At 45.4% G+C, this 17,502-nt stretch overlaps 2 protein-coding genes across 5 annotated transcripts in view; one reads left to right on the top strand and one right to left on the bottom strand.

Moving 5' to 3' along the window:
* Positions 1-787: 787 nt before the first annotated feature.
* RPL32 (ribosomal protein L32) lies at positions 788-5,382 on the top strand. 2 transcript variants are annotated; one of them, XM_081160061.1, is made up of 4 exons: positions 788-868; positions 2,119-2,219; positions 2,836-3,017; positions 5,188-5,382. In XM_081160061.1, the coding sequence occupies exons 2-4, from the start codon at positions 2,124-2,126 to the stop codon at positions 5,315-5,317; spliced, it is 408 nt and encodes a 135-aa protein (XP_081016187.1). In that variant the 5' UTR covers positions 788-868; positions 2,119-2,123; the 3' UTR covers positions 5,318-5,382. The 2 variants fall into 2 exon arrangements, with proteins under 2 accessions (XP_081016187.1, XP_081016188.1); XM_081160062.1 differs by having other exon boundaries at positions 823-1,080.
* The window catches only part of CAND2 (cullin associated and neddylation dissociated 2 (putative)), a 33,850-nt gene continuing 21,671 nt past the window's right edge, over positions 5,324-17,502 (bottom strand). For all 3 annotated transcript variants that reach the window (XM_081160041.1, XM_081160042.1, XM_081160043.1), the window contains 5 exons: positions 16,704-16,799; positions 12,750-12,919; positions 11,803-11,967; positions 9,448-9,555; positions 5,324-7,795 (listed from right to left, as the gene is read on the bottom strand). In XM_081160041.1, the coding sequence (XP_081016167.1) occupies positions 7,568-7,795; positions 9,448-9,555; positions 11,803-11,967; positions 12,750-12,919; positions 16,704-16,799 (767 nt within the window). In that variant the 3' untranslated portion in view covers positions 5,324-7,567. The remainder of the gene's footprint in view (positions 7,796-9,447; positions 9,556-11,802; positions 11,968-12,749; positions 12,920-16,703; positions 16,800-17,502) is intronic.

Here is a 17,502-nt window from a genome sequence, read left to right as displayed (position 1 = left end):
CACAGTCAAAATCTCATGAGGGAGTTGTCAACACTAGCTCTCCTCCCTTCTCACTTCTCATTCAGTTGAGAACACATGCAGTTTATCTTCTGTCTCCAGGAATTACTCCTATCAAGATCACTAATGACATCAGTATTGTGGAATCGAGGGGCATTTTTTTCCCCTTCTGAAATTTTATTTTCGCACGAATCTTAAAACCAAAAGCTAAGAACAACAATTAATTACTTGGCAGTTTTGTCTAATGGTTAGAAGTGTGCGTGTGTGTGGAGAGGGTAGCCGAACCTCCAAATTTCACTTTCTACATATGTAATATGGGGAAAATAATATACCTACTTCATAGAATTGTGGGAAGGATAGTAAATCCCATTGAATGATAGCTATTATACATAGGCACATTGCTATTTACTCTGCAATAACTCACGTAAGTGAATATTAGGAAATCTGTTTTGTTTCCTCCTGGCCACCAAGAGGCGCGCTTTGGAGCGAGGGAGAAACGTGGGAGAAAATAATCTAAAAGCTGGAGGCGGAAGAGCGGCTTCAACTTCTGGCGGAAGTGGGTTCCCCACCCCCGCCCCGACCAGGTCTTAGAAGCTCAGAAAGAACTCAAAATATTCTACGTAGTCCCAACAACAGGTATGAAAAAATCCAGTACTACTCCTAGATATCAACGTCTAGTAAAACATAGGTAACCCTCGGCTTTTTTCAGTATTATTTCTCTGACGTTTTTTTGTTTTTGAATGCCCAAGAGCCGGAAGTGCTCGCCTTTTCCCTGCCAGGACCCAGAGGTCAAGTCCCAGCAGGCCTCTCGCGCTACCTTCCCCTCTCTTTCTCGGCGCTGCCTACGGAGGTGGCAGCCATCTCCTGTTCGGTGAGTTTTAATCGTTCGTCATCTGTATCTCTGCGGTCTCCATCAGGCCCCATCGCCCCCTGGTGAGGAGGCTTGTCCTTCCGAGTGGTCTCTCGGTGGGTAGTATCCTTGTCGCCTGGCTGGATCGCGTACAGTAACACAGCGAAGTGACCCGGCCGGCGATGGAAATTTACTTACCAGGGCCGCTTGCTCTCCTACGGAGGCCGCTTGGGGTCAGTCAGAGCTGCGGGCAGCTTGTTTGAACCCTGGGGGCGCAGGGCGTCGGTTGGGGCCAGACTGAGAGGGCTCCTGTTGGGCATGGAGCGATCGGAGATTTGCGGCCTCACTGGCCAGGGCTCGAGTAGTTGGGTTACTTAGGTCAGCGATATCTGCTCATGTGTTACAGGCATAAAAAATCTATTTCTGCTGTACGACGCTCCCTTTCCTCCAGTTTCTGGCCCTGGGGTTACTGCTGCGGCGGGACTGCAAAAAAAAAGAAAAAAAGAAACGGAGTTGCGAGTGGACTCGTTCAGTTACCAGAAATTCTATTAGCGAGACAGGATCTCTGTGAATTTGAAACTGATGGGGCGCGGGGGGGGGGGGGGGGGGCGTTCATTTAGTACCTACTGTGTGCAAGCATACTGATGTCTGTGAAGAAAACAAAGGGTGCTGCAGCAGAAAAAGGGAGGGTTACCAAAAAGGACACCTTGAGGAAGGTAACTTTTGAGTTGATCTTCAGGTAGAATGGTATGTTCAAAGACCCAGAGGCGTTTTAGAAGTACATCTAGAGGTTTCTTTTTTACTAAGCCTCTGCTTTGGTCTGGGCACTGCAAGTGTTCAGTGTGCAATAGCATCTTCATTTTTACAGGTGAGAAAACAGTCTCCAGCTCATGCAGTTTGCCAACCGGCGTAACTAAAAGGAAATTGTACCATCTGGGGGTTGGGACACTGTGGAGTAGGATCTGCTACCCCTTTGCAGGCTGAGAACGTTTGGGGGCCAGTTTGGTTTAGGTCAGCTATTGGTATTCTTTCTTGGCTTTGAGGGGGTGAGGTGGCTCGTAACCTCCCAGGATCGCGTCTGGAGAGTGGCTTATATTCTGCCAGCTTCGGAAATGGGAGGGAAAGCAGGCCTGGCAGAGGTACCCATTCCATTCCCAGCTTGCCCCGTAGCTGGTGATTGGAAGACACTCTGCAACAAGGTTAAAGCCCGGGGGAAGGAAATCCTCTTTTCAGGACTGTTCTTTGTTATATGGTATCTGTCTCTTTTAAAGGCACCATGGCTGCCCTCAGACCCCTCGTGAAACCCAAGATTGTCAAAAAGAGGACCAAGAAGTTCATCCGGCACCAGTCAGACCGATATGTCAAAATTAAGGTATGTGGTCCTGGGATGGAAGTGGAAGTGTGTGTTGGGGTGAAGAAGAGGGTTCCTGAATTGGCTGTTAGATTTCTAACATTACCTAATCAGATTACCTTTGGTAGATGACCCATCCAGTATGGTTGGTGGAAGAGCTCACTGTAGAAACCCAGGCATTTATTGCCACTCAGCCTCTTGAAGTGTAAATTGAAATTTAAATGACAAGGCACACACGGCTGTTTTGAGGTGTCTAGAGGCTCATATGCATATTTCAGGTAGCCTTATGAAGGTATGAGACGTAGATTATCCTTATAGATGAGAAAACTTGGGTCTTGAGTGCAATGAGGAAACCCATGCTTTTCATCTTTCTATGTGCACAATCCCCTCACGTTCCTTTGGTGTGTAGTCTGCTTTCCCTTTGCTTAGAAGGAGTGTGGATGTGGATCTATATTCCTGGTTTGCAAATATAATTCCTATTTATCTTCCTCAGAGTAATATATAAAGTAGTGAAATCCTGCTACACAAACATGACTGTCTGTCACGTTTCCTTTTCATTTGGTCCCCTTTTTTCCTGCAAAAGGGTTAGTGTGCACAGGCACTAACCCTCTTGTGTGGTTTTGGGTTTTTTTTCCAGCGTAACTGGCGGAAACCCAGAGGCATTGACAATAGGGTGCGCAGAAGATTCAAGGGCCAGATCTTGATGCCCAACATCGGTTATGGGAGCAACAAGAAAACAAAGCACATGCTGCCCAGTGGCTTTCGGAAGTTTCTGGTCCACAATGTCAAGGAGCTTGAAGTGCTGCTGATGTGCAACAAGTGAGTTGGATCCCAGCTCTGGGTTGATGTGTCAGAAGTGTGCATCTGTGAGCATTTTTTGGAAGGGACTCTAGACCTTTCAAAATGTATGTGGAGAAGTTGTATATTTTCTTGGGAACTTAGTGAATGCTTGTTGGGGGTGGAGTGGGTGTCACCTTGTCCAGAAAAACGTAGAGACCCAAAGAGAAGGACTTTGACACTACAAACACTGCAGTGTTCTTTTGGCGTTCATTTCCAGAACGTTGCTTTATGTGAGGGGTAGCCTCAGACCTAAGGAGCACTTAAACTGTGGCCATAGTTATCTTCAGACTGCTACAAGAATGGAGTCACTGATGTAGAGCTCAGTGCCATCAGAGGTGGAGAAAAGGAGGAAGACTGCAGGCAGAGGGCACTTACACAATGTTGTATAGATGCAAGAATGAGTGGAGGGGTCACAGCATTGCTTTCTCATTGTTTTAAGACTTAAAAGTTAGACACTTAGTGAGCTCTGTGTGAGGCTTTATGGTCTGCTTAGGCCAAAACTAGGGCAGTGGGTTGAGAAAAGATTGCTTGTGGGAAGTGATTTAGACACAACTGGTATCTCTGTGTATGTATGTTTACTAAGATCTTTTAGCTATAGTGACTAAAGACACAGGTAATAAAAATGAACAAAACCGTTTTTGGTTGAGTTTTCTAGGTTGGAGATTTAACCAGGCATTGAAATTTTCTTTAGAAAGGATGAACATAGCGATTAATAATGGTGGATGCCCAAACTGTACTAAGTAGATTGATAGAGAATTGTAACAGAAAGATGCAATCTAATACCTGTTGTGTAGCAAAAAATGGTGTGGTGCAAATGTTGCAGTGTCAAGAGCCATAGAACACTCTGAACCCATGGCTTTTAATCCACAAGCTCCATTTCTGGGCATTTATCCTTAATTAAAAAGCAGGGAAACTTTATAAGCTGATCATTGCAACAATAACTGAACAATTATAAATATAATTGATGGACGGTGGGAGTGCAGCACTGAGTGGAATGCTATACTTACGTACATTGAAAATTGTCACATATGGAAAATGCCCAAGCAGAGGGGGAAGTATTTAAAATGCACAGTGTGATTGTGATTATTAAATACATATGGAGAAAGACCTGAGTTGTTTTGGAAAAATGAAGAGGAAAAAAGCCAAAAAGTGTGGCCACAAGAAACTTAAAGACTTAGTCTCCTTAAAAACAAAGATTATAGAAACGCTTTTAAAATACAGCTACTTTGAGCTTGAGTGGACTCCTTTATATAAAATTAAAAAATTGTTTATTCTGCTTGTCTGCCTGTTAAGCTGTTTTCTTACAGAGATCTTAAAAACTATGTATACCCACTGCTTTATTTAATCATTCCTTAGTCTTTTTGCTGAAATTCCCAGGGGTAGTGTCTTTTCTTTGTCTTTTATGGCTTCAGATCACCTCCTTACTGAAATGTATTCAATAGACCAGTTTGTTATCAAATTGGGGTCTGGTTTAACTGTGAGGAATGGATGAGACTAGTTCCTGGCATACGTATGCTTGGGAAATGTTAGGTGTTGCTACTTACTAGGTGGCTTGAGGCAGCGTTACTTTTGACTTGGAATTTTATCTGCAGCAAACAAGTAAAATGTCTGTGGTCTGGATTAGGGAGCCCTTGGATTAATCAGACTGTTGGAGTCTCCTCTGCTACTTGCAGTTCCAAAACTTTTCCAGAGCAAGTCTAAGCTCCCTGAGATTTCCTTGAGCTGGGCAGATTGGCCAGAAAGACTGAGGGAGAATCTCTGAACCTGGAGTCTAAGGCTGAGGCATCCTGGTCCGTCCATTACTGAATATGTGATTTGGAAATTCATTTCCACCTCTGTGGTCCTTGGCTTCCTTGTCTGTAAAATGAAGGTGATACCGGGATTACAAGGCTGCTGTGAGGATTAAATAAAAGGGATAGAGAGAGTGATTTTTGTCACAGCAAGTATTTTAAATGTCTTGCTAATACCATGGAATTTGGGGAGTTGGGGTTTAGGGATGTGCAGATGTCACTCAGCAGCCATTTACCTGCACCCTCTTTGCTCAGTGCTATGGCTCTGGAGGTGAAGCGACCAAAGCCATTGCCTTCCCAGTAGAATACACAAGTATGTTCTCGTCTGACTTGCTCCTTACTTACGGATTCTCTTCCAGATCTTACTGTGCTGAGATTGCTCACAACGTCTCCTCAAAGAACCGCAAAGCCATTGTGGAAAGAGCAGCCCAGCTGGCCATCAGAGTCACCAATCCCAATGCCAGACTGCGCAGCGAAGAAAATGAATAGACAGATTGTGTACACATTGTATTTGTGTTAATAAAACTATAAAATTCTGCCATCTGGCATTTCCACCCTTGGTTTTACTCTCCAGTTTCTTACTTTGACAGCTTGTCACAGAGATTGTTCTTTTGCCTGTTAATGTTCTGGAATCTGTCATTTGGAAGGGGTTTATAAAAGATACTCGATCCTTTACAGGGCACCGGCCTCAGGTGCCCAGACCAGCCTTGGTCATCTCTAGTTAGAGCTGGAGAAGACTTGGCCCTTAGACCAAGGTAGGTTCTGAAACCCTTGATTTGAAGTCCTTGCAGCTTGGAGCAAGTTGTTCTTAGCTTCAATTTTGTAAAATTGGATGACAGGTTACCCTGTGTAGTTCTTGTGAAGATTGAGAAAATGTGTGAAAAGATCTAGATGAATTTCTTCTTTAAATTTTTATTTGGTGCTGAAATAGCACCGTATAGCTTCTGTCCAAGAATACAAATTAGGATGACACACAAGTCCCTCTATATATGATAAACCTTGGATATTTGTAGATGGCTTTCAATCTAATCCCGCTTATACAAAATCCCCCAGTTTGCTGCTTTAGGCATAATTTCTACAGGTGTGAGATCCTTAACTAGTGATAATTGGGCCTCTTGGGACTCAGATTTAACACCCAAAACTCCTTTTCAACTACAACAGCTAGAATCTATGTGTTTTTGTTTTTAAAGAATAGTTTCTTGGTTTTTAGAAAGAGGAAGGGAACGAAACATCAATCAGCTGCCTCCTGCACGCCCCCCAACGGGATCAAGCCCGCAACCCCGGCATGAGCCCTGACCAGGAATTCAACCATGATCTCCTGGATCCTAGGTCTATGCTCAACCACTGAGTCATGCCCGGCCAGGCTATTGTCATTTTTTGACAACAGGAGAAAGCAGTCAGTGCCCCTGCCCCAGCTGATGTGGCTCGGTTAGAGCATCGAAGGGTCTCTGGTTGGCTCTGCAGCCTAAGTCGGGGCACATGTGGAAGGCAACCAGTCATGGCTCTCTCATTCATGTTTCTCTATCTCCCCCTCCCTCCCACTCTGAAAAAGCAATGGGAAAAATATCCTCAGGTGAGGATCAACAAAAAAGGTCAGTGTCCCTGACGGTATTGCATGCTTAAAAAACTCTTGCAGTACACCAGTTGAAAATCACTGCTGCAGTTTAAGACCTTAAGCAGCATGGTTTTCTTTTCACCATCCTGCATCAACTGAGCCAAAAACAAATGCACTGGTTATAATTTTCCTGGTGTGCTAGCCAGGACTGGATTTAAGGCTCTTAGTTTGAGTAGATAAAATGTCTTACAGGTTGACTGTCCTCTGTCCAAAACCTAGTATGAAACATTTGTTAAGTAAATTATTGGTCATTTTCATGATTTCTTTAGATTGACTTGGGACATGTACTGACTAGAAGAATTGTGCAGAGAAATAGTTGTAATTTAGGACCTCTTTTATTAGCCTGGGATAGCACAAAGTTCTTCGGCCTGTCACTTAATTCTGTGTCCTCAGTACTAAAAGGGACATGTTCAAAACCTTCCTCAGAAGGACACAAACCATGGTTTGTACTTTCATGCTTTACTGTTTCCCAGTTTGCTCACAAGTTTTGAAATTTAAAAAACACAGTAGCTCTAATTCACTACCCACTCTACCCCCTGCAAGAAAACATTTCTGGTTCATCACTGCCAATTAGAAATATATATATTTTTTTGAATTCTAAAAATGTGAAAAACTCAGAAGTAGAATCTGAGTTTTTAAGATGTCCAGCCAAAGCATTAATTTTTGGTGTATCAATTCGATCAAGTGAATCATGAAAATGAGTGGGAAGAAAGGCCAGCCTGCTGCCTCCTAACCTCACAGCTGTGAACACAAGAGTATATCTAAATGCTAAGTATTTTGTGAGGCAGGGCCTCCCCAGCTTGAAGGAACCAGACAGACCAGTGTGAAGTCTCATCAATTTTGTGAAAGGCTTGGAGAATTCTGCTGTTGCTTTGAATGGCTGTCCTGAGTTAAAGGGCCCAACTGTTGGCTTGGCAGCCTTACAGGTTCTGGTTGGGGGCCGATGAGTTGGAGTCCTTGGAGAAGGCACTGTAAAGCCCAAACTGGAACAGGAGGTCCCCCAAGGAGAAGAAAGTTTGGAATAAAGGCCAGTGGCCTTTGGTGGTGGGACAGTGAGACTGAGACCTCGGCTTGGGTGGGTCCCCTTTTCTTGACTGAGGACCCATCTAGGGGCTGGAGTAGGACTAGCTGAGCTCCATTGAGTCTGTGCTGGGGGCTGAAGCAGAATCCTTCTGGATGCTCTCAAAGAGGGCAGCAAGTTCAGGGTTGGATCTGATTTGGGAAGAGAAGTCGGCCATGATGGGGCTTTTTCCCACTTCTGGGATGGTCAGCAAGGCGGCCACTGCCCTCATGGCAGAGCGCTTCAGTTCATCTTGCTTCTCAAATTCCTGCTTCACCGAACCAGCTTTGACCTAAAGTGGGAAACAACAATGAGCCATCCTTTACTGAGCCTGTCCTTGCACCACAGCCTCTTCGGCTTCCTCTCTACCACCTGCTTCACAATCTCCTATGGTTCCAGCCTCCTGAGGGTTTCTTCCACCTCTGGGCTTTTACACTGGCTGATTTCCCAAGAGGGTTCTTTGTCGTTCAAATTAGCTTCAAAGTCACCTAAAGCACCTCCAAACAGCCAATCTAAATTACCTTTATTTTTTGTAATAAATTGAAGGTGACAATTGGTATAAAGTGTTCACATAATCTTCCCCTGACAAGAAGCATTGACCTATCTCTTTATTGTGCTTAAAAGAAACTCTTGGTACCAGAGGACATCACTGAATGGATGACTGTGACAGTCTTCTAGGCTGTCATCTGTCCATTCTGCAGAGGTAGCCAGAGAATAAACATCAAAGGTGCCTTGTCTGCTTTCTGTTTCCGCATCCCTCACCCTCTCCCGCTTACTCAGAGAATCTCAGGAATTCCCCCATTGCTTATAGAATAAAGGCCCTCCATGACTTAACCCAGACAACTAGTCTCTTCCCCCTCAAGAATCTGATTGTCAAGAGCTTGGTATTGGGGTTGGACAGTCCTGGGTTCGAATGGCTCCGCCAGGTCAGAGCTGTGACTTCAGGTAATCACCTTTTTGTCCCTCACTTCACAAACTATAAATAGGAGCCTCCTTTTATAGGGCTGCTATGAGGATTAAATGACCAAGCAGGTCCACATCCCTTGTACGAAACCCTTGGGGCCAGGTGTGCTTTTGAAATTCAGGAGTTTGGGGGTGTTAGAAAGGTGATAGTGTGCAGATAACATGGGTCTGGTACAGTACCATATAATCAAATACACTACTATTTCCCCCTCTAAGTTTATGAAAAAAATGTAAGAATATTATGAATATCACAAAGAGGGAAATAAGGTCAGGTTTCAATTACTTACCAATTTTATCTGTGTTATCCACATAAACAGATTTTTTTTTTTTTTTTAAAAGATTTTGCTACTTGGAAATTACTGCTCTATGGGTGTCTCTCTTCTTTAAGCTCCAATCTCAAATACTCTGCCCTCTTTGTGACTAATCTTTTTACTCGTTCAAAACCCAAATTAGTTCTTTCATTCAACAGGTATTTACTGGTGTTCCACGCTCTGTTTTCAACACTGCATCTTTCCATGCAGCCTTCTGTCCCAGATCCCTACCCTGGACCCTAAGGCATTCCAGTCTAGCAGCAACGCTGCCCTGTATCAATCAACCAGTCAATCATTGACTACTAAGAGTCTGCCTCAGTTTCCCAATTAGATGTGAGAGGAGGGAGCCCATCATGTTCAATGTTGTATCCCTAGTACCTTGCACAAGGCCTGGCACCCAGGAAATATTTAATGAGCGACAGAGACAGAGCTGGATTTGAATTCCAGCTCTGCAATTTGCTAGCTATGTAGCCTCTGCCAACAACTTCTGGTCTGTTCCCCTGTGTATACAAGGGTAAGAATAAGAAGGAACAAGAAGAACTTTATAGGATGATGATTAAAATAAGCACTTCCCATACGTCCCGTGCTGCAGGAGGTTCTTGGTAAATGGTACCTATGAGCGAGCTGCAGAAGGCCCACAGGTGTGCACGGGGCTGGACAGGGGGCTTACTTTGGCAATGCAGGTGGCCCTGAGTGGTTCAATGAGCCGGTCCACCCTCTGCAGGACCGGTGCAGGACACAGGGTAGCCAATCGTGCGAGCATGATGAAAGTCAGCATCTGCCCAGGAGGAAAGAGACAGAGTTCTTGGTGAAATGGCCCCAGACCGGACGAAGCAGGCCCTGGGGAACAGCAGAGACTTTGGACCCAACACCTGGAGCTCAAGTTCAAACTCTAGCACTAATTCTCACTCAGGCCCCTGCCAGAGTCTGGTAATACCAACTATGCCAACTATACTTGCTTGATCTGAAGAGAATCAGATCAGAAGAGGCACCAGGGAGGGGGTAGTTCTCAAGCTCAGATGCCCCCTGGGCGAGGCAGATACTGCCCATGAGTGAAGGGAGCCAGATGGGAACTGGGAAGGAGTAAGGAGTCTACGCCAGACAGCAGCTACTAAGCTCTACCCCATTGTGGCGGGTGGAATATGCCCCAGACTTGATGGATTCTTTTCAAAAGGAACCTGATTTTCATGTAAAATCTCTCCATTTTTAAATGTTGGTACCTGATTTAAACAAAAACAAAAAAACTATGTGAGCTGGCCCTGGCTGGGTAGATTAGTTGGTTAGAGTGTTGTCCCAGATACACCAAGGTTGCAGGTTTGATCCCTGGTCAGGGCACATACAAGAATCAACCAATGAATGCGTAAATAAGTGGAACAATAAATTGATATCTCTCTCTCTTTCTCTCTTCTCCTCCTTCCTCTCTCTAAAAAAATAAATAGAATATAAAAACTTTGTGAGACAATTAAATATGTCTACAGGCCTGGATTCAGCCTGTTTTAGAAAGGGTGAAGTCCCTACAAATGATAGACAGTATAAAGGGTGGTTGTTTGAAATCCATACGCCCTACCCATCCCCACCAGCCATCTACCCTGCCCTGATCCCCACATGCCCCACAGCAAAGGAAAAAGACTGGGGCAGAGCAGCAAAGAGCACGGCATTAGACAACATGAGCTATGACCCAGGGCTCCTCCATTTCCTGCCTTGTGCCCTTGAACTAGCCAGGTCTCTGGTTTCTCCCCTGTAAGCTGGACATCTAAACTCTCTCTCCAGAGGTTAATGTGAAGGCTTGATGAGATAACTGGAAGTTGCTCAATAGATGTCTCACCCACCCTTGTCAGCACCAAAAGGGGCCTGGACACAGCTTATGGTATCTAATGCCATATACTCTTTGCTGTTTTGCCTTTCTTCCTCCTCTGCTGTGGGGCATGTGGGATCAGGGCAGGGTAGACAGCTGGTGGGGGTGGGTAGGGAGTGTGGATTTCAAACGACCACCCTTTAAACTGTATCATTCGTAGGGACTTTACCCTTTTTAAAAGAGGTCACCATTATTCTCCAGGCTGAATCCAAGCCTGTAGACGTATTTAGTTGGCTCACACAATTTTTTGTTTGGTTTTGGGTTTTTTAAATCAGCCCAAAGTTTGCACTGATGCCCAGGCCTTGTCCTGTGCTCCCTGGAGGGCAGGCAAGAAGAGCAATGGCCAGAGAGGGAGAGAAGAACAGAAAGACATGCTCAAGCATGGGAAAAACCCATTAAAAATAACTCGATTTTATCAGTGAGTCTTGGCCATCTTTCACATCAGCACACAGAGATCCAGCTCATTCTTTTTAATGCGGTTAGGATTCCATGACTGGTGGTATTCAGTTTATGGAGCCAGTGGAGTTTATGGAGATAAGTGGAAATTTGGGTAGCTGCCAGATTTTCCCAATTCCTAGAAATTAGTGAAGAACAGTCTTTTTTTTTTTTTTAATTCTCACCTGAGGATATTTTTTCATTGCTTTTCAGAGAGAGTGGAAGGGAGAGAGAGAGAAACATTGATGTAAGAGAGACACATCTATTGGTTGCCTCCCCAATGAGCCCTGACCAGGGCCGGGGATCGAGCCTGCAACCAAGGTATGTGTCCTTGGCCAGAATTGAACTCAGGACCTTTCCAGTCCGAGGGCTGACGCTTTAACCACTGAGCCAAACTGGCTAGGGCTGTGAAGAACAATCTTGAACATAAAATTCTGAACATATGCAGAAGTCAGTCCAGAAGCTCATAGACGTATAATTGCTGGGTCAGTGTGTCTGAGAATTAAAAGTTTTTCTAGTTATTGCCAAACCATCCTTCAAAGAGCTTGCCATCGTAGAACCCACCAAAGGTGTTTGAGACATGGGTTCTTTTACTTATCAGAAAAAAACAATAGAGCTATTTTCATGGGGGTTTCTGGGGTAGGGAGTGCAGGACAAGCAAGCAGTAGGTCCAGTGGTGCCTGGCTGTCTCCTCGGTATGAAGTGGGCATGGGTCCCGCAGGTGGCTCATCCTACCCGGATATCATAGTGGTCCTTCAGGCCGTCCTCCACGTGGTTCAGGAACTCACAGATGTCCAGCTGGCCCAGACAGCTCTCAAGCAGTGAGTACATGCACTCAAAGGCCGCCTTCCGCACATCCAGCCCATCATCCACTGTGTGCTTAAAGGGCCCCATCTCCACCTGCAGGAGGGGAGAATGACAGATTAGGGGATGTGACCTTAGATTGTAGGAACACCTCCCCTAGTTCCTGCTGCATACCCCACATCTGTTGTTCAGTACTGTGTCTCATGCTTTATATTCAAGTCTGCATGCCTTTGCTTAGCCGACAATGCCCTTTCATGATGATAACAATAAGAATTACCATTATTATAATCTACTGAGCAGTTATGATGTACCAGGCACTGTGCTGAGTGCTTGACAGATCATTGTATGATGATTTAGCTGTTCAATAACCTTTAATCTCTGCCCTTTAAATCCTTACTTCACCAACTGGGCTATAACTAAATTAAATAATCAGCAGAGTGGGTGTTTCCTTCAGGAGGCCATGAGCTCCCTGGTACAGAAACCATGTCTGGTCCAGCTCTGAATCCTGGCACTCAGACACTGGGCTGGTGCTCCGCAACCATTTGCTGAATGTTGAGTGATAACAAGAGTCACCAACATTGACCGAGTGCCCACTGTATACCAGGAGCAGTTCTGAGCACCTACAGGACTCAACTCACTGAATCTTCTCAATCACCCTATGATGCACACATGATCATTTTGCACACTTTGCCTGTGAGGAGGAACTGAGGCTCAGAGTGCGTAAGGTTGCCCTGGCAGGGTCACACAGCTGGGAAGCGGAGGAGCAAGACTTGACTCAGTCCATGGGACCTGGTCATCCGATGAGCTGGACCCTGGTCCTCACCACAGCCCCACTGGTCAGACCCAAAGGCTCCCACTCAGCCCTCCCCCAGCCTCACCTCTCGGATGAGGTCCCGGCGGATCTTTGTCTCCTGGTAGAGAAGGGGCAAGATGTCACCCAGCAGGTCCCGGACCAAAGAGGGCTTGTTGTGCACAGCAGAGTTGAAGAAAGTCAGAGTGGCCCGGCGCACGTTCAGGTCTGGGTCCTGCAGGCTCTCCATGAGCTCTCCTGGCAGAAAGATGAGGGGGGTGTGAGGGACGGCACAGTCAAGACACAAACCACTTCTACCCTCCCCTCCATTACCTGGTGCATGTGAGTCAAGCATACCTGGCTGAACAGGGTCAGACATGTTACGAGCATCTACTTTGTACCATGCACAGCAAGCCTTCAAAGTCCAGATAAGAATGTGGACTCGAGCCTTGGCCAGTGTTGCTCAGTGGTTATAGTGTCGGCCTGCACACCAGGGGGTCGCGGGTTCAATTCCCAGTCAAGGGCACGTACATACCTGGGTTGCAGGTTCGATCCCTGCCCCAGGTCGGGGCACGTGCAGGAGGCAACCAATCGATGTGTCTCTGTCACATCAATGTTTCTCTCTCTCTCTCCCCCTCCTCCTTCCCTTCCCTTTCTCTAAAAATCAATGGAAAAAGTATATTCTCACTCCTTGGGTGAGGATTAAAAAAAAAGAATGTGGACTGGAGCCTGGCCTGGGTTCAAATCCAAATTCTACCACTTCCTAACTCTGGGACCTAGGAGAGCCTCGATGTCCTCATCTTTGTAAAATGGAGGTAATTGCAGTATCTATCCTGTAGCACTGTGTTTATGATTTAAAATGTGGTAGTTGCCCTAGCCGGTTTGGTTCAGTGGCTAGAGTGTTGGCCCAGGGACTGAAGGGTCTCGGGTTTGATTCCAGCCAAGGGCATGTACCTTGGTCGCAGGCTCTATCCCGACCCTGGTCAGGGTACATGCGAGAGGCAATCAATCGATGTATCTTTCTCACACTGATGTTTCTTTCTCTCTCTCCCTTCCACTCTCTCTGAAAATCAATGGAAAAAATATCCTCAGGTGTGGATTAAAGAAATAAATAAAAATAAAATAAAATGTGGTAGTATATAGAGCACATAGCAGAGGACCTGGCACAAGGCAAAGATCCTACGAATGTTAACCTGATACTATAGATGAGGCTCCTGAAGATCAGAGAGGTGAAGAAACTTACACGAAGTCACACAGCACTTCCCTAAGTATACCTTTTTGTATAGTTTAGACTTTTTAATAACTGTGTTATTGTTTTATATATTCAATAAATAAATAAAATCGAGAATTGGGAGAGCCCCCCCAAAAAAACAACTAACTGTATTTCAAATGATTAATATAACTGCCTAGGAAATGAAGGAGAAAACAACTCACCCAAGTAACTTCCAAACAAAGAATTCTGATTACATGCTCTCAGGTTAAAGACAAAAGGACTATAAACAAATACTGACTTTTCACAGAGATAAAGATTACCAATTCTCAGACTACTTTCTGCGTATTCCAAAATTAAGTGAATAAATATCTTTTTTTCCCCATTGATTTTTTTAGAGAGAGTGGAAGGGAGGGAGGGAGGGCGAGAGAGAGAGGTAGAGAGAGAGAAACATCGATGTGAGAAAGACACATTGATTGGTTGCTTCCTGCACGTGCCCCAACTGGGGCCGGGGATCAAACCTGCAAGCTAGATACGTGCCCTTGACTGGGAATCGAACCCAAAACCCTTAGGCTCGCAGACCGATGCTCTAACCACTGTAGATAATAGGAGTTAGGTTTTTCCCTGTAAGAGAAGGGTATTTGGAAAAGGAGGCTAGAACGAACCCTTTGGTGGTGGAGAAGAACAGGAGGTAAAAAAATGGATACATGTGTGTCTGTCTGCATACATATATCCAAATTCTACCACTTCCTAACTCTGGGACCTAGGAGAGCCTCGATGTCCTCATACATATATTTCCTAGTACGTCCTATCTGCTGAGAGGGCCTAGAAGCAATGGCACCCAGTAGCCATAAGCATATATAGTATTCAGATCTTGGACTCTCAATACCACTCTCCACTAAAAGCAATCTTGGCTGCTTGGATAAATGGCTGATTCTAGGGCTGGGGCAGAAAAGATGAGGCTGGAGCATCTTATTGTGCCAAAAAGTAAGGACATGCTCAAAGAATGACAGAAACGTGTCAATGAACATGGGAACCAGCTTGAAGGGCTCCCACGTGCCAAATCTGAGACAATCTTGAGAATCAAAATAAATAAAGACAGTAACCCACTGAATGAACTAGGACTCTATGAGTCTATAATGATATGGATAAAACAACAAATAAGTAAATACATGGGGGAGAAGAAAACGTTTTTCCCGAGAATAGAATGCAAACTAATGAATATAGAAGGAATGTTGGAATTAAAAAGTTGCCATCTGGCAACTGTCAGTAATCCCTGATTCAGACAAGAGACCACAATGGATACAAAACATAGTGGGCAAAAATTTGATAAGGAAGAGGTATTTCCATAGGCTAACACATATTTATTCATTCCAAAGGAAAAAGAGTAACTTTAGGGTGAAGAAACCTACAAATCTCCACCTTAACGAGGTGATCGGAGTTACCATCACTAGACACAGGACAAACTGCCATCATGTGCCTCCTGATGTCACGCACTGGGGAAAATAAAGTCTCCCAGCACAGTGGTATTCTAACCCAGGGCCTTAGTTTTCTCGTCTGTAAAATGGGGCCAGTCCTACATTTCACACAGGGGGTTTTGAGAATTAACTGTGATGAGTTATATTGAAGGATCTAGTGTGGTACCTAATACACAGTGAGAGCTCAAAAACTGGTTCAAACATACAACAACAAAAACCAAACACCCAGGTGGAGGCCGCTGGGGTCGCAGCCATGGGCAGCTTGGGCAAGATGAAAAAAACAGGGCTGGGGCAGTGTGCACCCACTGGGTGAGGACACAGGATGAAGTCACTGCTGATGATGTTGCTGTAGCTTCTGGACATGTTCTCCAATTCTAAGCGTAGTCAAATCTGCTGACCCCTTCCTTGGTTTCATACAATGGTGCCCCAGCATGTGGAGCTTAGCACCCCCATTTTATGGCTGAGGATGAGATGATCCATCCATACTCACACAACCAGGGAGTGGCAGAGCCAGGATTTGAACCCAAGGTTGGCAGACTCCAAAACCTCTCCACAGTCCAGTAGGCTGCCCAGTTAAAGACCCATAGATGCCCTGGCTGGTGTGGCTCAGTTGGTTGGGCATCTGAAAGGTTGCTGGTTTGATTTCCAATCAGGGCACATGCCTGGGTTGTGGGCTCGATCCCCAGGAGAGGCATTCAGGAGGCAGCAGATCAATGTTTCACTCTCACATAGATGTTTCTCTCCCTCCCTCTCCTGTCCTATCTAAAATATCAATAAAGATATAACAAAAAAACAAAAACAAAAAGAGACCCACAGGTTTGGAGCTCTGAAGTGAGCCTAGTCTTGCAGAGGCCCAAAGGGAGGGGGGCTAAGCCTCCTCTCAACAAAGGCTGCTCTGGCCCCTCAAGCTAAAAGGCCCCTCGGACATTGACAAGTAAGTCAGGGAGCCACTCTCTCCCGTCCCAGTGCAGCCCTGCCTAGCTTGGTGCCCACTGAAGCCAGTACATTTTGAGGGGTTGGTAGATTTCCACTTCTAAGAGCCTATGTGTTCATGGAACACTTTCCCCCTCAACTACACATGGAATCTCCAAAACCTTAGAACTACTGATTTTCATGTCCCCATTTTACAGATAAGAAAACTGAGGCTCAGAGGTGAGAAAGGGCATGCTGGGCTCACCCAACAACTCAGTGGCAGCACAGGGACTTGAACCCAGGCTCTGCTGCTGTCATGGGAGTGAGGTGGCCTCCTGAGTCTCCAACTCCCTTCAGTTAACGTGTAAGAAAAATCAGCCCAAGTTCAAGGGCTGTGGAGGGGACTGAATGAAGCTAGGGGCCAAGGGGATGCTCTGCTCACCAATAAAGCTCTTCAGGAGGGGGTCAATGGGATGAGGCTGGTCCGAGATGAGGAATTTGACCGCTGTGATGACAGTGCCCCGGGTGTGCGGCTGACCTGCAGGATAAGAGGCAGTAGCTTGAAGAGGGGCGGTGCCAATCCTGGATACCCACAGGTCAGAAGGTGCCAAGACTGTCCTCTGCCTCCATGGAAGACAGAAATATACCCCACCCCACTTGAAACTCCCCTCAATCTTTGGGAAAGTCAATGCGACCATTTCCCTTGGTAGCCTAGAAACTTCCCTGAATTCTTTCTGCTGTGGCCGAGAGAGTAAAAGTGTAAGTGTGCAGGTAGCCACACTGTCAGATACAAACGGAGAATCAAGAACTCAAATGCCAAGAACCCAACCTAAAGAAACCTTTACTCAGGCCTTGGGACTGCATTCTATTTTTCAGACACATTATTTCAGTTAATTCTCAGAACTGTCCTATTAATTGGTTGATAATAATATATATTAATTAAAATAACTAATAAAATTATTAACCTGTTTTATATATGAGGAAAGAGAGACCCAGAAAAGGTAAGTCATGTCTAGGGTCACACGACAGATCCAGAGTTCTGAGCCTTGGCTGGGCTCTCCTCCCCAGCCCTGCATTCTCCAAGCAGGGGGCAGCTGTACTTTAGGCAGGCTGAAGGCCAAGGGGATTCCAACAGAATTCAGAGCATCTCCAAAGTTTGGGAATAAAGAACTCGCTTAGTTTTGCTTTTCTGCTTGTTTTCTGAGCGGAGAAGCTGAAAAAAGGGAGGGAAATACATTTCC

Source organism: Miniopterus schreibersii, assembly GCF_964146895.1.
Source record: "Miniopterus schreibersii genome assembly, chromosome: 15".
In the NCBI taxonomy this organism is placed as follows: Eukaryota; Metazoa; Chordata; class Mammalia; order Chiroptera; family Miniopteridae; genus Miniopterus; species Miniopterus schreibersii.
This window is presented reverse-complemented; position numbering and strand designations above follow the sequence as displayed.